The sequence below is a fragment of the Delphinus delphis genome, chromosome 9, assembly GCF_949987515.2.
Source record: "Delphinus delphis chromosome 9, mDelDel1.2, whole genome shotgun sequence".
In the NCBI taxonomy this organism is placed as follows: Eukaryota; Metazoa; Chordata; class Mammalia; order Artiodactyla; family Delphinidae; genus Delphinus; species Delphinus delphis.
Genome location: NC_082691.1, coordinates 75,297,064 through 75,318,387, shown reverse-complemented (window position 1 = coordinate 75,318,387; position 21,324 = coordinate 75,297,064). Strand labels below are relative to the sequence as shown.

Genomic DNA, 21,324 nt, shown 5'->3' with positions numbered 1-21,324 from the left:
CCACACCTGTGCCATTGCCAATGTTAATTTCCTCTCCATGCCTTCTCACCATACACATTTCAGCTGCTTTCCCCATCGGTTCTTTTCCTCACCCATTTTCTGCTGGTTATCAGTAGAAGTTGAGCTGATGGAAATCAACTTTGCCCTTTAAACATGCTGTCAGTTCCAGACCAGTGGCCCTGGGCTCAGCTTAGATCAGGACCACCACTCAGTCCCCTCAATCCCACGCCTGGGTAATTAATACACCAAGAAAGGCTTTAAGATTCCTTTTGCTGGGATATTTTTAAGCTTGAGAAGTTTAAGAATAAGTTAGTCCTTCTCCACACCCACTCCATTCTTCTACCCTTAATTTTTTCTATATGTTTGACTCTTAGCACTGCTGGCTCTTGGGTGGATTCCACACAGTTCCTTCCCAAGTATAAGTGGGAAGAGTCCAGTTGGTTCTCCTGTCCTGCCACCTGCTCTGAACTTTCTTCAGATTTGCCCCTGAGGTGACCCTGGGAGAATCTTCAACATTCAAGCTTTTAACCTATATCTCCTGAGCAGATGGCAAAGAAGCTCAGCAGACCCAAGACTGATTACTACTGTCACCATTCTATTGAGTACCCACATACAATCATTACAAATATAGTTACATAGCAATTATAATCTGATCTAATGCAAGGGTCATAGGTTTTGGAACCAAAGAGACCTGGCTATCACTCAAATTTACCACATGCGTAACGTTGGAAAAGTTACTTATTTTCCTGCATCTCAATTTCCTTTTCTATGTATTTGAGATACTAATGTCTGCTCCATGGAGTTGCTAGGAGAATGACCTAAAATAATCTGTATAAAAGGGCTTAATGCTGAACCTGGAACAGATTAGGTACTCAATAAATATTAAACTATATTTTGTTTATTTTTTGATCTGTGTATACCAGACCAAAAATAAATTTTATAAATATGTTCATGTATCATCTAAATTTTCATGTTTAGGTGACTGCTTTGGTTCACATGAAACTTCTCTGCTGGTGGAATCTAGAGGAATAAATTATCTCACAAGTCAGGCTGAGCATAAAAGGGACTTAAGAATTCAGCCTCTCTCCCAGCTTCTACTCAGTTGTGCTTATGTTAACCAATGGAAGCAGCATGTGATGGAGAACATGAAGAGAAAATTTTGAGTTTCTATACAATCTTAGTTATGACATAACAATTATTTGAAATATCATTCACTTCAATCCAAGGATGACCTATTAAGAATGTTGCATTCTCGGGACTTCCCTGGTGGCGCAGTGGTTAAGAATCCGCCTGCCAGTGCAGGGGACACAGGTTCGATCCCTGGACCGGGAAGATCCCACATGCCGGGGAGCAACTAAGCCCATGCACCACAACTACCGAGCCTGTGCTCTACAGCTCGTGAGCCGCAAGTACTGAAGCCCGCATGTCTAGAGCCCGTGCTCTGCAACAAGAGAAGCCACCGCAATGAGAAGCCCACACATCGCAACGAAGAGTAGCCCCCTCTCACGGCAACTAGAGAAAGCCCACGTGCAGCAACGAACACCCAACACAGCCAGATAAATAAATAAATAAAATGGGTGACATAGATTAGTGGCTATATTAGTACAATACTAGAAAAATAACTCAGTGCTGAACATATATTTTTTAAAAAAAGAATGTTGTATTCTTATATGCTATGGGCAGAGTAAACTGTACTTCTATACACTGATACAAATGCAGAGAGTATACTCATTAAGGCAAACAACAAAACATTTTAAAAAATTAAGTCAAATGGAGCCAGAGCTATGGATAAAATTTTTCCCCCAAACTGGGACTTCCCTGGTTGATGCAGTGGTTAAGAATCCGCCTGCAAATGCAGGGGACACGGGTTCGATCCCTGGTCTAGGAAGATCCCACATGCCATGGAGCAACTAAGTACATGTGCCACAACTACTGACACCCACGCGCCTAGAGCCCGTGCTCCGCAACAAGAGAAGCCACCGTAATGAGAGGCCCGCGCACCGCAACGAAGAGTAGTCCCCGTTCGCCACAGCTAGAGAAAGCCCGTGTACAGCAACGAAGACCCAACGCAGCGAAAAATTAAATAAAATAAAATAAATAAATAAAAATTTTAAAAAATTGTTTCCCAAAGCTCTAGGTGCTCTCATTAAGAAAAATCACCTGAAAGATATCTTAAAAGATAGTTAATTCTTCAGCTACCTTATTCATATTTACAGATAAAATATTTTCACCCCCAAACTGCTGCAGGTTTCTACAGAGATAGATAGATAGATAAATAGACAGATAGATAGACAGACAGATAGATGGACATCAATAGATAATTTCAAAAGCCAGAGCATTTCTCCCAGGAGGTAATCAAGAGCATTACAAAACACTGGGGACCTAAATGTGGTCATCTTTGTCAAAATAAATGTGTAAATGTATTTATTTGCTGTGTATTAAGTACAGGTTCTTAAAGCAATGCAACTTGCATGGCATCTCTTCGGGAGACACTATGGCAACCCTCACTCCCAAAGGCATGAAGACCAGTATAATTACAACACAAATCCATTCAACTGGTACCTAACCTCCCAAAGCAAATATTGTGCACAGCCTTTACTTGAAGACTAAGTAAGTTTTCAACTTGCCATCAGTTTTACAGGTTACAGTCAAGGATTCCGAATAATGGTCTGGTGAGGTAAAAAATAATGGATCAGAGTCATATTTGACAACAGCTGGGGAACATCCCAGACTGCACTTAAACACCATAAAGCCTGGGATCTTCACGCATTGAGCTCTCTTCACAATGAGGAAGACATAGGAGACTAAGAAAACATACTGCAGGAGTACCTCACTGCCATATTTTTAATTTTTGCTATTTTTTCTTGAAACAATTCATCATGCAGATATGATTTCAAAATATTACAAATACTCATATATGTAATTGCTGAATTTTACCTAATTCTCCTCCTGACATTGTCTCCTGACTTTCTCCTGTTGAATACAGGAAAATAAAATCATCAGCAATCTCATATACCAGTAATATAATGTGATTTGGGATCATAACAGAAAATAACTTTTTAAAAGAAATTTATTTTACTGAACCCATTTGGAATTATAAATGGCCACCTGTGTTCCAGGACATCCTAGTTCCAATGCATTTTTTACTTGTCTCCACTAGAGTTTTAGTGGTTTCAGAGTTAGCCTTTTACCTGTGTATCAGATTACCCTAATCCTTCTATAATCATAAAAATGAATATAGGGACTTCCCTGGTGATGCAGTGGTTAAGAATCCGCCTGCCAATGCAGGGGACACGGGTTTGAGCCTTGGTCCAGGAAGATCCCACATGCCACGGAGCAACTAAGCCCATGCGTCACAACTACTGAGCCTGCGCTCCAGAGCCCATGAGCCACTACTACTGAGCCCACGTGCCACAGCTACTGAAGCCTATGCACCTAGAGCCCACGCACTGCAACAAAGAGTGGCCCCTGTTCGCCGCAACTAGAGAAAGCCCACGTGCAGCAATGAAGACCCAACAAAGCCATAAATAAATAAATAAATAAAAATGAATATAATTATTTTACCCATAATGAACTTACAGATGAGATCCTTACCCCTAAATATAATATGATTCCATAGAACATAAATCTCCAGAAAAAGCATCGCCGAAGGGCATTAATGAGTTTGGGATTTTTCTTTGAGGCCAGTTCTCTATCCCATTCTCTGCAAAAGAATACAAAGTGGGATCAGTAAGTTGCATGTGCAAGTATCTGAGTTCTCTATTTCCCTTAACATAGTTTTATTCACACAAGTACATTCAAGGAGATTAACCCAAGTGACTAAAGAGACAAAACCTTGTGGGGACCTTCCAACACCAACGCTCAGGCAGATGTTTCGCAGAATTCAGTGCTCCACCATATATCAATTTTCAAGGAGTTGACTTCATGAAAAGGCCACACTATATGTGTTAAAGAAAGGTTCTGGGCTTCTAAGAAGCAATGAATGCAAGAGGTGGACAAATAAAATATGACTCTTATGAATACACATTGCTGTGCTTAGAACAAGGTGAAAAATAAATACTTAATTTTTTCCCCTTCACCTCTTGATCTTTACCTGTTTAGAATTGTAGTGGATTGTACAAAATCTAACTGTCAAACCAAAAACAAGATTAAAAGTCAGGTGGATTTTTCTGTGATTTAACATTAGAAAAACTTGTTGTTTTTAAACGTAGGGGTATGAAACAAGTATCATCAACTTTGATTTTCAAATACTAAAGTCATTCTTTACAATAAACATCTTTGGAAAATTAGAATAGAACCATATTCTATATTTTCTGGCAGGAATAGAAATTAAATAAGTCTGAAAAATGGTTGGTGTCAAATAAATGTCTTTGTTTTCTTTTAAATACTATACATTCATCAGCCGATTATATTTACATTTTTGCCACTACTTTCTTTTCATAAAAACCCTCTCTTCCCAAGTGGATAAAATATATCCCTAAATGTTACCCTCATCTTCATTTTTAAACTGTACAGAGATGAAAAGTTTCACAGGAAAGAACTATATAAAGACTTTATATTTTATCAACAGCTATTCTCATTACTATCCATCTACCATTATTAGAGGTGGTTCTAAGTTACTCCAAAGGAAGACCACACAACTGAGATTTGAGGGCAGGTTTGGCAGTCATGGGCATTGTGCATGGACACTGGCTCCCCTGAGAAGCTTACTCTCTCTCATGCCTAATTACGCTATGCCACCCATCTACCTGCTCACACTCTTCCCACTCTTCCACTCACACACAAGACTTGCCTCCCATCCATGTCATTTGGTGATTCACAACGGGGTAAGAAGCTAAATGTGGAGACAGATTCTGCCTCTCTTTCAAAGGAAGAATGAGTCAAATGAGAAAGCCAGGAAGAGAGGTGGTACATAAACCAAAGAAATGGTTTCAAGTTGGGAAGAACTGGTCAACCCTGAAGTCATGGTAGGAAGATGTCATTATATTTGACATTAAGAGACCTCTGGTGACCCTAGTCAAGGTCATTTTAGGAATATGGTAGACCCAGAAACCATATTTCAGGGAGCTGAGATGTAAAGGAAAAGAGAAGTAGAGAGACCAGGAGAGCACAGAGATATTATCTGTGGGGGCGGGGGGTGGGGAAATGAATGAGGTAGCGATCTGAGAGGAAGGCAAAGCTGGGGAATGTTTCAGTGGATGGGACTTGAACTACTGGACCCTGAGGGAAGGAATCAGCAATGAGAGTACATGGGGTAGTTCCCACAATACCACAACAGACCCAGTAAGCATTCCAAACACCGAGAGTTGAATCATAGTGGAAGAAATTTTATACTTATCAAGTTTGTAGCTTAGCTACAATCATGGAATGGATGTGCGATCTGCATACAGGAGTAATGCACAGGGTTCAAATCCACGGCCACAAACTGAGCCAGATGGGCCAAGGTACCACAACCACATGGTAACCACCTAGGGCCTTCGTCACATATCATCTTTGAAATCTGTGGCCAGGGTCACTTTCCAAGGGTGCAGAGATACAAAGCACTATAAGTGATATTTCACTCTTTCAAAATACTTCAGTAAATTCTAAATAACAATTTTTACAAAAAAGAAATAACAGAGTGAAGAAGAGATACCCCCAAAAAGACAAAAATAATAAAGATAAAGTTTGTGGACTTATGCCGGCACAGTGTTGGATTGAAACAAAATAGGTACATTTTAAACATTGAATTGATATGGAGACACAATGAAAACTGAGGAGAAAAAACTGTTAGGCCAGATAATCCTACAAATTCAGGTTATGTCCTCTATTTGGCCATAAGTAAAAATAAATCTGGAGTATGCAGGTTTTGATTAATCTAGTCCTACTCTGATTAATCTTTCCCTCAGCATCCATTTAGAACTTAGATATTCATTAACTACTATATTATTTTGAACTTGCTGATATACCTACAATATACTATGTTTATATATTTTATCTCTGCAGAAGTGTTTCAGGTTTTTACATAATGCTAGCCATTTCACATTCAATCATCATTCATTCATTCAACAAATATTTACTGAGCACCTACTACAGTCAGCCCTTCATGTCTGCGGGTTCCTCATCCTCAGATTCAACCAACTGGGGATGGAAAATACTCACCAAAATAAATTCCAGAAAGTTCCAAACAGGAAAACTTGGATTTGTCATGTGCCAGCAACAATTTACATAGCATTTACATTTTATTACGTATCATAAGTAATCTAGAGATGATTTAAAATATACAAAAGGATATGTGTAGGTTATATGCATTTTGTATAAGGGACTTGAGCATCCATAGATTTTTATATCCAGGGGGAATCTAGCAAGGGACAACTGTATATACCAGACCCTATTCTAGACCCTATTCCAGGCACATCATAAACTGAACAAATCAAACAAAAACAAAACAAAAAAATATATCCCTGCCCTCATGGCACGTACACACACTAAGTACTCGACATTAGGAGCTGGACCTTGAACTTGGAAATGTGAAGCTGCTACTCCCACTAGCCTAATTCTTTGAATAAAATCAAGAAGAAGTAAGGCTGAATATCTTGTCTTGAAGTTTCAAAAGAAATTCAATGAATTTCATGAAAATAAGGTAAACAAATTGCAAATCTACTCAACTATTTTATTTTGGTGCAGTAAAAAGTAGCTACTTCTTTTTCTTTTTCCTGTCAACTCCCTCTCCCCTTTCCCCTTCATCTGGTATCAGACCCTGTACTGCTGGCACAAGACCCAGTCTAGCTCATTCATAGATTGTTGTCGGTCCAAGGAGTGAGCTTGTGACTCAAAACTTTCTGGGATTTTTCACATTTGGCCACAGAGAAAGGACTCTTTCCTCTGTGGTCTATAAAAATGTGAGCAAAGAGTTCTGAGGACCCACTCCATGGAGGAAGCTGGTCTGAGAGAATAAAACCAGTCCCTGGTTCCACTGAGTCCCTAAGGCCAATTCTCTACCTAGGCCTTCACACAGGTTGACTACATGAACCAATGAATTCCCTCTTAAATAAATTCTCTGGCAACCAAAAGGATTATAACCAGTACTCTTAGAAAGGGAGACTTCTTTACAACGGGAAACACTGTTCCTGGGGAGGCCAGGAGTATAGACCTGGGTTTGAACCACAGCTCAATCAATTATTAGCTGGAAAATTACATCATCTCTCTGAGCCTCAGTTTGCTCTTCTGTAAGAAAGAGATAATGATGCTTTCCTTCCAGAGTGGCTGAGAGGAGATATTACACCTGGCATTCAAAATATACTCAAAAATATGAAATTTTTACATTTCTTTGACATCCAACAGCCTTTACCCTAAGATTTCCAAGTATGTACATTTGTATTCACACATTAAGATTTTGGAGGCAAATGTACACAACTTGCTTCATAAAGATGTGATTCCAGTCTTCACAGAATCCACGTAATAGTCTTCAAAGACAGGTAGCTTCTCAGAATTCAAATATGTGTTTTTCCAAAAAAGGTCCTATCTCAGGAAAATGGTTTTTCTTCTTTCATCCTTTCATTGTTTAATTCTTAACTAATCAAGACTTCATCAAGAAAATAGGATGTTCCTATTATAAGTATGCCATTTTAAGAATTAAACCCTCTAATGTCAGTTCTCTAGTCTCTAAATAATATTAATTTCTCTCTTCAATAAACAATGTGTATGAACATACCTTTCCAATTTTTCAGATAGATTGTCAGCAGAATCAGAAGAAGAGATATGGTATATGTCTGACAATTCCAGGCGCTTTCTGTACCCTTTCCTCAAAATTGGTCTGGTCCAGCTAAAATAAAGAGAGGAGAGACAGATATAAATGTTAACTTGATTTGATCTCCAATGTAGACTTGGAATCGGATACAGTTTCAAATTTTATAGCATGTGGAAAATGGTGGTAGTGCATAAATACGAGAATAAAATAAGTCAACTTATATAAGTGCCAGGGAGTCATATCTTACAGAACACAACTATATAAAACATCATCACCTCTGAACTGATGTGACTATAGCTTTGTCTAAAAGGATGGGGGATGACGGTAGAATCATCATCTTTCCCAGAGGAAAAAAAACAAACTGCTAAACATTCTATACTAAAAGTATTCTTCAAGAAAAAAAAAAGAAGAAAATTCCCCAAAATAACCAGATACTAGGAGTTTATAGTTTGCTGAAGTCCACTCTCTACCACTTCAAATACAAAATGATCTGTGAATAAGAAGACAGACCCTCAAACAACACCCTTATATAATTTTGTTAACCATAGCTCACAGTACTCAGCAATGAGCTATTTGTTGAATGAACTGACTGTAGCTGGAGTATCAATTTGTTGACTTAATCATCACCGCTGAATGAGGGTGGGGATCATAATTTTATGTTTTGTCTCCTCACCCCATAGCAGTTACGCACATCTGCCCTCTAGGCATCTAATAAATAACAATTTATGATGGAAGCTAGGGAAGCTGGCATAGTAAATACTTATGCAGGATACTCCAGTTATTTTCAAATACATTGTTTCTAACTACTGTGAATAAGGAAAAATAATCATCACAGAGATAAGAAAATCTAAAAAGAAGTCAAAGACAAGGGAAAACAAAGAGGAAGGAGAGAGGGGCAGGAGAATTGTAAAACAAAGAAATCACGTACAAAGAGAAACTTCTAAATGAAATTTGAGCAAATGAGACCTTTCTCATGTGAAATTTCATATATTTATTTTTTAACATCTTTATTGGAGTATAATTGCTTTACAATTGTGTGTTAGTTTCTGCTTTATAACAAAGTGAATCAGCTGTACATATACATATATCCCCACATCTCCTCCCTCTTGCGTCTCCCTCCCACCCTCCCTATCCCACCCCTCTAGGTGGTCACAAAGCACCGAGCTGATCTCCCTGTGCTATGTGTCATATATTTATTAAAGAAAGGAATTGAACTTGGAATCAGTGATTCCCAACATATGCTTTTACCCTTACCATCTTTCTTTTCTTCAGAGAGTCCTAAAATTTGGTGTCATTGAGACGCTGGTAATAAATCAACATTCATGTTACCCACCAAAAATCAACAGGGAGTGTTTTAGCAATATCTGAGAAGCAAAATAAACTTATACTAGGAAAATTATTCTAGCAAAGCCATTCAGAACAAAAAGAGGAAATGCTATGCCAAATGCAAACATTTTGACATTGTTTCAGGGCAAAACTTTGCAGAAGGTTCTCATGTCCACCTTCACCACTCCCACCCCAAGAGTCCAGATTCTTGTTTACACTTCCCTTGTCTCCACCTTCTTCAGTCAGCCACTGCCCTGTGTTCCTGATGTCTCTACAACTTGTCCTTCCTTAAAATTTACCTGAATTAAGACCCAGCTCAAGGACTTTGCTGGTGGTCCAGCAGTTAAGACTCCACCCTCCCAATGCAGAGGGCCCAGGTTCGATCTCTGGTCAGGGAACTAGACCCCACATGCCGCAACTAAAGACCCTGCATGCTGCAATTAAAGATCCAGCATGCCACAACTAGGACCCGGCACAGCCAAATAAATAAATAAATATTAAAAAAAAAAAAAAGACCCTGCTCAAAGGCTCAGTAGTTTCACCAACCATTTCTGACCAAGATATCAACGAGTGACAATGGTTTAATATGTCAGTTTCTTCCACTAACTTGCAATATTTGCATCTTAACAAGAGCCTTCAAACTTCAGCAAAGGGTGATAATTGTTTCATCTTTATTGCCCAGTGTGATCCATGGGCAATTTCTCCTGGAGAGCAAGAATGAAAATAGTTAAGGACAGTCTGAACACAGCAGTTAAAGAAGTGCTGTGATCATGCAGCATCTGCATTGGGCATCGTCTGTGAGACTGCTGGCACACCTGCCTGGCACTCACAATCTAGTAGCCAACATAAGCACTTTGGAAGCACATTTGCCAATACAGGGGGCAGTAAGGGTGTGAAAAATCTGGGACAGCAATTTAGGATATAAACTCCATTCTGTTGGTTATAAGCCTTTGTAAACTTAAGAAGTGAAAAGGTGAAGCAAGTGTTTACTACTAATAAAAAAATTATGTGTATATAGCACTTTCACAAACACTAGCATATTGTGATTTTCACTGGAAAGTCTTGATAGGTAGGTAGAACAAGAAGAGATCATTGCCCTACTATAATGATAAAGAAATGGAGGCTCAAAGATGTTAAATTTGTCCGTTACTAAATGCCACAAACTAGATTTTTACCACATTCTTCTGATGTTATTTCTTCCTTTACCGTGTTCAGCTCTTGTGTTTAGGAAAATTAAACTTGGTGGGTTATTCTAGACATAGTGCTGGAACGTGGGTCTGGAAGCAGGGAGACCAGAAGCTAGCAGACTGCAGGCAGTAGTGTGGTGTCGTGTACTGACAAATCTTTAACCATGCCTTCTCCAGGAAAACAAAAAACAAAAAGTGACTTATGGTATTTGCCAATTTCTGTGGTGTAAATACTCCCACCATGACCAGTTTCAAGTCACCAAATGTGAAGTCACTGAACACAGAGTTGGGAAGAGAAACACAGCTGCATATTATAAGATAGTGTGATTACCGTTCAGATACAATCAACATAACCTCAATACATAGGTAATAATTATGTAGTGATAACTTTTCAATTATTACCTTTGTTTTAATATAATTTATTTAATTGTAAGTGTAAATCAATTATTTTTTAATACTAGTTGTACTTAACAACCAGCTCACAAAGTTCCTGAAAATTTAACAGTCAGCTCAGCCAGAAAGGGTCAACAGCAATAGATCACTGACTGCCAGATGGTTGACAGACTCAGAACAAGGGTAATAGCATTGAGAATGGAAAGGAAGGGGCCTATGGAAAATTTAGAAGAGAAAAATATACTGCATGTATTAATAAACCTTTCATTTTCAGTATGTTTGAAATTGTTAAAATATGAAACTAAATTTATAAATAAAGAGAAGTTCACTATCTGTAAATATTACAATACCAAAGACATTTTCAGGAAATTTAAAAACAAATCTTTTCTTTCTTTTAAAAAGTAAATAAACAGGGGCTTCCTTGGTGGCGCAGTGGTTGAGAGTCCGCCTGCCGATGCAGGGGACACGGGTTCGTGCCCCGGTCCGGGAAGATCCCACATGCCTCGGAGCGGCTGGGCCCGTGGGCCATGGCCGCTGAGCCTCCGCATCCGGAGTCTGTGCTCCGCAACGGGAAAGGCCACAACAGTGAGAGGCCCGCACAAGAAAAAAAAAAAAAAAAAAAAAAACTAAATAAACATACATCTTTTGGTCCATATCTAAGACCTGATCACCGTTTCCATTAATGAGTTTCTAGATCATTTTTAAAATACTTTAAGTAACACCTACATTTATAAAAAGCTTCCTGCGTTATCCATGCCCATATTAATGTTATACCAAGGCATCTAGTTTTGATTATCAAGAGTTCCACAGCCCAGCATCATCAAATCAAACATATTCAGTAGTATTACAAGTTAGTCATTTATAATTATTAATATAATTTAGTATTTCTGACAGATTCACTACAGTAAACCTATATTTGTAATCTGAAATAGAAACAACTTAAGGTAAATTATGAGAACTAAAATCAATTAACCTTAGGCTGCCTGGCAATCACCAGAGTTATCTGAAAGAATTTATTTCGTGAGATTAAACCTAAAAGAAAATTGAATGAAATTTCTGCCCCATCAAGGAGGTCTCCATGACTACCTCAAGCCAGTCACAGAAATACAAAAAAAAAAAACCCCAAAAAACAAAAAACTCCCCAGGTATCTACACTTAGACATTCACTGAAATATTAGTTACTGTAAAACTCCAGCCACCGCTTTTTTTGAATGAGCTTGAGTATGTTAAACATACTTGGATAGAATTTAGAAATGCCAACTCAGGATTTCTACTTCAGCATTTCTTCCATTAAATATTAATGAGTACCCAGGTATTTCATTAGCAAGGCAGATACACCTGGAATAACCAAAAGCAATAAACACTATTCTTCCTCCTTATCCTCAAATTTGCTCCCACCCACCCTTCCTCTCACCTCTAACTGATCTTACCCTTCTCCTTCATTCATAACCTGTCACTGTATATTGAAAATGGCCTTATAAATTGATCTACTTAGAAACTGTGACAGTTTCCAAAGTTCTCGTTATTTCTAACAGAAACTAGCTAATCATTAATTACAAGGTAGCAGACAGAGATCCTTAAGATATATAGTTCTTTATAACCTAAAGTTTGGGGACTTCCCTGGTAGCGCAGTGGTTAAGAATCCACCCACCAATGCAGGGGACACGGGTTCGAGCCCTGGTCCGCGAAGATCCCACATGCCGTGGAGCAACTAAGCCCGTCTGCCACAACTACTGAGCCCGTGAGCCACGACTACTGAAGCCCGCGTGCCTAGAGCCCATGCTCTGCAACAAGAGAAGCCACCGCTCACAGCAACAAGAGAAAGCCCGCATGCAGCAATGAAGACCCAATGCAGCAAAAAATAATAATAACAATAAATAAATAAATTTATTATATATATATATGTATCCTAAAGTTTTCAACGAACTTAAAAAAAGTCTGGTACCCAGACACACTGTGCACTTAACGATAAGAGTCTTCAGGTTTTATTAAGGAAAAATGCTATCACTTGATTTTTTTAAATATATACACACACATATACACCATGAAACTGTATTTAGTTTCTTTTCTTAGGACAAAATTTCCGATATCTACATAAATTTAGAGTGACTTGTAATTCCTTATGATGAAAAGAATTTTCCAATTATAGACACTATTAAAGCTTTGATTTTCATGAAACCTATCCCCATAAAACCACATAATTAAAGCTTATAATCATTTTTCCATTTGACATTTGGCTTTTATTAATCCAACAGAGGCATCTGACATTTTCATCTGCTAGAATTTAAGATGAAGGTCAGGTATCAGATCTTTTCAGTTTCAAATGATTTTGTTTGTATAAAACAATCATGCCTCCACATTATTTAACATTACTTTTGATTTAACTAGCCAGATAAAATGAAATGAAATAGCAAATTCAAACCCATGGCTGCATGACACATCTCCTAAATACTGACAAACGGATACACTCAAATGTCTCAGCCTTTTTCCTTTTTGCATGAAATAACACTTGAGGAACTAAGTAGAAATTACTCTAAACTGCTTAGTATGGACAAAATTAAATACGCTAGAGGTTTTCTCATCATCCAGTATATTTACCATGAGTTTGAAATAGCCCAAATAAGCTGGATAGTCCTAACTAAAGAAAACGGTGAAGTTCAGGCTGAGGAAAGAGGGGGAATCATTTGAACAGACTGTAACAACAAATCTCAAATTCCTGCAGCATACTCTGCCAGTTTGCTTTAGGTTTTTTGATAAATGGCTATGATGGGAAGAATTGATTTGAGACCAGAAGTCATTTCATCTCTAAAAGGATGTTTCTTTTCTAATTCACATAAATAACACTTCAAACGTCACAGTTATTTTATCAACTTAGATCTGGTGTTATCTTATAGTTGGATATGTTTTTTCTCAATGAATTTTAGTAAAAATAAAACTTGAGAAAGTAGTGGCATCTAGCTCTCAAAAGTCCTGTATAAAACTTGTAGGCTTCAAGAATGCACCGCAAAGTCACAGCACTGGGGTGAGGGTCAAGTCGGTGAGTCTCTGTCCTCTCATCCCACAAGGTAATTAAACAGGGTTTGCTGCTTACCCATAAAATGGTAAATTTATAATAAATAACCACTTTAGTCAGCTCAATCACCTTTTTGCTTGCTAAAGATGAGCTATTTTTGTGTTTGAGAGTTAATTTCTCATGAGGCTCCTAGTTTACCAAGAGGACAGTAGAAGTTCTTTTTCTTTCTGTAGATGAGTAAACAGTAAATGTAGTCAATGAATTTTAGAAGATTTGGAAAGATAATTATTTGCTGCTCAACAAAACACTACAAACCAATTCTGAAAAACCTTCCGGAGGCCCAGAAATTAAAACCATAACATAAATTACTTTAACTTCATGCTTAATGAACCTAAACATTAAATAGGAAATCGATCTGCCCATTTTAAAAGATGCTCCCAAATATAAATGTATTTGGAATGTAAGCATATTAAGAAAACTTCAGGAAAGATATTTTCTTTTTTGCTTATCTATATTCACTAATGTTTAACTATGAGCATGTATAACTTTGGAAATAAGGAGGAAGTTCTTTTTAATTAAAGAAGAAGTTACATATTATAATTAGTACTTGCTATGGGTAGCTATGCACATAAACTTTCTAGTCAAATATGTTTTAACTCCATGATTTTCATATAATGCTCACTATTAATTTTCATTTCCCATAAAGCTGCTTTCTTTTCTTTCCTGATATGATTGTCTGAGGTAAAACTTTATAATGAAGACTACAAAACTCCAGTCACCTAACTTCTACTGCAAATCTGTTACTGGAAAAACTGAATTAGTGATTTTAAGAAAACTCTAGGTATTAACTCTGTCATTTTCCAGTCATGTGACCTTGGAAATAGCTTTTCTTAAGCTCTCTCAGCTGCAGCTCCTGCTGGAAATAATTACTATGACTACCTGGTTTTCATGGGGGCCAAATTCAATGTTGTCTATAAAATATTACAGCTGTACGTTATTGCGTTGCTTCTTCATAGAAACTATTTGGCTTTAGTTGAATTTTCAGAGCACTAGAGTTTATTATTATTGTGATTATAACAAAAGTACTAGCTAACCTTAATAGACTATTCCTATAACTCTCTAAAATTCTAAGTATTTCACATACGTTATTTCATCTGATCCCCACTACAATTCAAGAGAGAAGCCCTAATATTATCTCCATCTTACAGATGAGTAACTGAGGCTGAGGGAGCTTAAATAGTTTATCCAAGGCAGAGTTAGAATTTCAAAACAGGACTGTGATAGCAAAGCCTACACTTGTACCAAATTTGCCATATTAGGACTAATTTTAGAAGAAGAGAAAAAAAAGCACACAGATAAGTATAATATGAAAAGCATAAGCAACAATAGAAAAAATAGATAAATCTGACATCATCAAATTATAAAACTTGGGCTTCCCTGGTGGTGCAGTGGTTGAGAATCTGCCTTTAATGCAGGGGACACGGGTTCGAGCCCTGGTCTGGGAAGATCCCACATGCCGCAGAGCAACTAGGCCCATGAGCCACAACTGCTGAGCCTGCGCGTCTGGAGCCTGTGCTCCGCAACAAGAGAGGCCGCGATAGTGAGAGGCCTGCGCACCACGATGAAGAGTGGCCCCCACTTGCTGCAACTAGAGGAAGCCCTCACACAGAAACAAAGACCCAATATAGCCAAAAATAAATATAAATTAATTAATTTTAAAAAATTATAAAACTTTTATGCCTCCAAGCAGACCATCAATAAAGTAGAAAAAATAACCCAGAGAATGGGAGAAAATTTTTGCAAATCATATATCTGATAAGAGACCTGTATCTGGAACATACAAGGGACTCTTACAACTCAGTAATAAAAAGACAACCCAATTTAGAAATTGGCAAAGGATCTGAATAAACATGTCTCCAAAGAAGATATACAAACACCCCAAAACATATGAAAAGATGTTCAACCTCATTAGCCATTAGAGAAATGCAAATCAAAACCACAGTGAGATTCTACTACACACCCACTAGAAAGGCTAAATAAAAAAGACAGGTAACGATAAGTGTTGACATAGATGTGGAAAATAATATTAGAGCCCTTATACCCTGCTGGTGGGGAGGTAAAATTATGCAGCCACTTTGGAAAACAATCTGAAACAAAATATTAAACAGAAAGTTACCATATGACCCAGCAATTCCACTCCTTGGTGTATGCTCAAGAGAAATGAAAATATGTGTCCACATGAAAACTTGTACACAAGTGTTTATAACAGCATTTTTTATAATAAGCAAAAATGTAGAAACAATCCAAATATCTACCAACTGCTGAATGGATGAATGTATAATCCTACAACTTGAATATTGTTTAGCGATAAAAAAGAATGACATACTGATGCATGCTACAACTTGGATGAATCTTGAAAACACTGTGCTAAGTGAAAGAAGCTAGTCACAGAAGACCACACTGTTTCTTTTATATGTAATGTCCAGAACTGGCACACCTACGGAGAAAGTGGATTAGTAGTTGTCCAGGGTGGGGATGAAGGAGGGAATGGGGAATGATTGCTTATGGGTAGGGAATTTCTTTTTGGGGTGATGCAAGTGTTCTAAAATTGGTTGTAGTGATAGTTACACATCTCATATACTTTAAGTAGGTAAATTTTTTGGTATGTGAATTATATCTTTAAAAAGCTGGTATTAAGACAAACAGCATAAAGAAATCAATTGTCAGCATGGATTTTAGAAACTTTTCCCAAATGTTTGATTTTCCCTCCTAGACTTGGTGAAATGCACATTTTTATTATGGTGACTTTGACACTCTAAACGCTTTCATATATGTCAGTGCCTGGGTAGCTGCTACAAGTGATTAAGACTCTGTGCAAAGCCCACGAAAGGATCTAAGGATTGATGACATGAAACATGAGTCATATAAATCGTTTATTCCTGGCCCCCGCAAGCAAAGCATTTAATTGCTGGAACTACTATGAATACAGAAAAAATAAGAATGGTGAGGGAGTAGCACTGGCATAAAAAGACCACTTCTAACAGCTATACTTAATCCATTCACATTTATTGGATTTCAGGGACTCAAGCAATTGAGAGACAATTAGCAATGCTACAAAAAATAGCCCAAGTCCGTGTACTTTAGAAAAGCAGCCTCAGAGCATTGTTTCATGGTTTTAGTTTGATTTTTATTCTATCTGGGCATGAAGCCACAAGTAAGAGACACAAAACTGATTATAGCTGGAACAACTGGCTAGAAAGATAGGATGATTAACTACCCAATAAAATTGCTGCATCTTGTATGAGTTCACTTTTAGGAACTCTTTACTAACCTAGAAAGACAAGTGATAACATTGCTCTCTAACTTCTGATTTTTATTTCCATTGGCAATAATAAATAAAGCTGGGGGCTTCCCTGGTGGTGCAGTGGTTAAGAATCTGCCTGCCAATGCAGGGGACATGGGTTCGAGCCCTGGTCCGGGAAGATCCCACATGCCGCGGAGCAACTAAGCTCGTGTGCCGCAACTACTGAGCCTGCGCTCTAGAGCCCGTGAGCCACAACTACTGAGCCCGAGTGCAACAACTGCTGAGCCTGCACTCTAGAGCTCACGTGTCACAACTACCGAGCCCATGTGCCACAACTACTGAAGCCCGCGTGCCTAGAGCCCATGCTCTGCAACAAGAGAAGCCACCACAATCAGAAGCCCATGCAAGACCCAACGCAACCAAAAATAAAAAAAATTATAAAAAAAAAGAAAGAAATATATCTGAAACCAAGAAAATAAGGAAGAGGGGAAATGGATTGGCCTTCTGATTTTATGGTAGAAATGCCACTGGGTTACTGGCTGGCATTTGTAAAAGCTTACAGAGAGAAACTTGTGTGACTATCAGAAAATCACCATTATTTTAGACAATTCCATACTAGCAACAGAGCAGAGAAGCAGTTTTAAGCATGAAAGGAAAAGAAGGAAAACAAGTTCTACGTCATCTTCTAAGGTAGGAACAAAACATACTTCACATGAGTGATGTAAGGATATCTCACACATGATATATTGATTTAACTGGTATTTATAATTAACCCACTTATTCCCTCACTTTTTTTTTTTTTTTTTTTTTTTTGCGGTACGCGGGCCTCTCACTGTTGCGGCCTCTCCCGTTGTGGAGCACAGGCTCCGGACGCGCAGGCTCAGCGGCCATGGCTTACGGGCCCAGCCGCTCCACGGCATGTGGGATCTTCCCGGACCGGGACACGAACCCATGTCCCCTGCATCGGCAGGTGGATTCTCAACCACTGCGCCACCAGGGAAGCCCCTCCCTCACTTTTTTACATAACTCTGAATCGCTTATTGAAGCTCTTTGTTCACCTAGTTTGTTCAGACACCATCACTAGGACCCAAAGTAAACACTCGCTAACAGGCTTCTTCATCCTTCGGCAATGAAATCCCCATGTCCTTCAGGGTCAGGGTTGCCATTCTAGAATTAACTCAACATCTGGAGTCAAGGCCACTTGATATTTCTCTGCTAAAGTCTTTCTTGCAATATGGAGATAACTCTCCTCTCTTGGGGACAGAAATCCTCTGAGAAGCTCTGGGCTGTGGAGTTAGGGATCTGTTTGGTATGAGCTGTAATAGGCAAATCACATGCTAGACTCTCATGACCTTCAACTTCCAAATGACTTAATGACCCCTCACCATGTGTACAAAAAAAAATCACTACTTATTAAATCCTCTGTGATACCTGCTTTCCAGTTACTGCCTCAAAGCAACTTTTCCCAAAATTAAAAAAAAAAAGAAAAAAAGCAGTCTAAGTCCACCCAACATAGTTTATTTGAGGATGTTTACTTGTTTATTTTGCTTGACAGATGGAATGGTAAAATGGAGGTTGGAGACAACCTCAGAAATGTTTTAAGATGAAGATGCTTAAGAATGAATCTTCCAAGGGTAACATTCAAACGTGATGCATCAGGAAGACAAAGCTGGTGATTTTTTAAATTTAGGCATGATAAATCTGGTCTCTAGGGTTCTGCTTGGAATCCTCTAGCCAGATATATGATCAGTCAAATTCTAGAATTTTTCTCATTTATCTTAACTTTCTCTTTAACTTGTGTATGCTGTATGTTCTGTTATACTGTTATCCTGCTGCTACTCATGACTATTTCTCAGGATTCAAAGAGGCTTATGGCATTGTATTCAGACTTCTCCGCTGCAGATAATTCCCCGTCTTCAAACTATATATGGAATTTGGTCATTGGTTGCATTTTAACCCTTTTTTATCTTCCATTGTTATTAGTTCAGCCTCTAGAAGACAAATCACAAATTATAGCATTAAAAGGTAAATTTAGGGGCTTCGCTGGTTGCGCTGCTGTTGAGAGTCTGCCTGCCGATCCAGGGGACACGGGTTCGAGCCCTGGTCTGGGAAGATCCCACATGCCGCGGAGCAACTAAGCCCGTGCGCCACAACTACTGAGCCTGTGCGTCTGGAGCCTGTGCTCCGCAACAAGAGAGGCCACTATAGTGAGAGGCCCGCACACCGCGATGAAGAGTGGCCCCCGCTTGCCGCAACTAGAGAAAGCCCACACACAGAAACGAAGACCCAACACAGCCATAAATAAATAAATAAATAAATAAATTTTAAAAAAAGGTAAATTTAGCATCTTCTTTATTTCTCCCTGCTTTGGCAAGGTGTGGAGTGTTTGCAGACACATTGTATGACTCAGAATTTAAGATTCAGATCCTGTTCCTGAGGTTCTGGAGCAATGCTAATGCTATTTTTCATTTTCTCGGAGCCTTGATGTCACTGAGAGGGACACTGACACTAAAACTCCTATGAGATGTAAGAGGAGGAGAACAGTAGTGGCTGAACCCTCACTCATCCCCAGTGTGAATCCCAGGAAAAAAAGGAGGCCTGACAGAAGCAGAGAATGGAGACAGCCATTGGTTCAAGGTTTATCATGGAAATAAGACTTCACTGCAAAAGCCTTACTTTAAATCCTCTTCACTTAGTCTCTACATCTTTTTTTCATATAGGCAACATATAAGTAAATAAAGATCCACAAAATAACCTAAGTTACTTTTTCCCCCAATAGCAAAACACGCAATAATGGACGACTGAATCATTAGATCCTAACAAGCAATTTAAAAGCTCAGAACAGTCACCTTTGGAATCAGGTCCTTAAAAAGAGAAATCATAACACAAATGATAATAGTTTAGTGCAAATCATTTTTACAGGCAGTTAAGAATTGTTTTTACTTCAAAATGTCATAATCTCTTGCTTGCATATACACGTTAGGAAAAAGAACTTTAAAGGAAACATCAAGCCAGATTCTCTTCCTTTTAAACTCTGTGGGAGCTCGCACTGGATGAAACCATTGATAATAAGATGGCTCTTAATTTTTTAAAGGATTCTCCTATTCCTATCATTTGATACAGCACTTTTTTTGGTTTTGTTCCAACACCAGCCAAATGCCAGGTCACACTGAAGAAAAATTAATAACTTCCTCAAAATAAAATCTGACCTCTATTTCCCAAAAATCTCAAACGCATTGAAATAGTTTCATATGAATTACGTGTGTCTCTCTACGATCTAGGTTTAATTTTCCTCCCATGCATTCCATTCTCTCCTGTACTTCCTCCACCTGAGCTGTCATTACTAATTGTCTATTTGCTTGTCTGCCAAACCCCTGTGTTTCCAAACGCGCCAGACTATAAACTCCCCAAGGGCAAATACCTTAGAGATGTTTTTTACTGCTGTATTCCCTGCCTACCACAGAGCATAGCACATAACTGTCACTCAATTATTTTTTAAATTGTTAAATTTATGTTACCACATTATACTTTGCTAGTTTATTTCCCTCATAAGATTAACTTCCTGAGGACAATGTAGTTGTAATATATATCTTTATATCTCCATAGTCTGGTCCAGTGCCTGAGGCAGTGCAAAAAAAAAAAAAAAAAGTGAAAATATTTTTCAAGTCAATGGTAAATGCAGTGCAAATGTGAGGGTGCCTATACTTTTCCAGGGACCACTTTTTATTAACAGTTATGCCCCTTTTCTGAGTCATAAGTTAAAGCCAATAATTCTAAAACTTCCATCCAAAATTATTTAATTCTCCTCAATAAAATGTTTTCATTTTTAACACTCTTCATTACCAAAACATTCTAATGTCTGGCCTTCAAGCTATTTATTCTCAGTGGAGATGTACCAAAATTTCATAAATGGAAAGTTGTTCTTCAGTCTACTCAAGAACAACTGGACGCTTTTTCTTTTTCATTTATTTATTTATTTTTTCTTTCTTTGTGGTACACGGGCCTCTCACTGTTGTGGCCTCTCCCGTTGCGGAGCACAGGCTCCAGACGCGCAGGCTCAGCGTCCATGGCTCAAGGGCCTAGCCGCTCCGAGGCATGTGGGATCTTCCCGGACCGGGGCACGAACCCGTGTCACCTGCATCGGCAGGCGGACTCTCAACCACTGCGCCACCAGGGAAGCCCTGGACCCTTTTATTTTGACCCTTCTTGACCGTTCCCATGTCATGTCACCTGACGTACTTGACATTGTCTCCATGTTACCTGTGTACCATTACAAATGAGGTACACACAGCTTTTTAAAAAATTTCATAAATTAGTGTAACCCTCTATATGTATTATACTTTAGAGTTTCAAATTGCTTCCATAGCTCATT

General features: G+C 38.4%; 1 protein-coding gene across 1 annotated transcript in view; it reads right to left on the bottom strand.

The window, feature by feature from the left end:
- CFTR (CF transmembrane conductance regulator) overlaps positions 1–21,324 on the bottom strand; it is a 196,137-nt gene that overhangs the window by 159,132 nt on the left and 15,681 nt on the right. Inside the window, exons 2-3 of the mRNA XM_060020786.1 lie at positions 7,694–7,804; positions 3,595–3,703 (exon numbers count right to left, since the gene is read on the bottom strand). Coding sequence (XP_059876769.1) covers positions 3,595–3,703; positions 7,694–7,804 — 220 coding nt within the window. The remainder of the gene's footprint in view (positions 1–3,594; positions 3,704–7,693; positions 7,805–21,324) is intronic.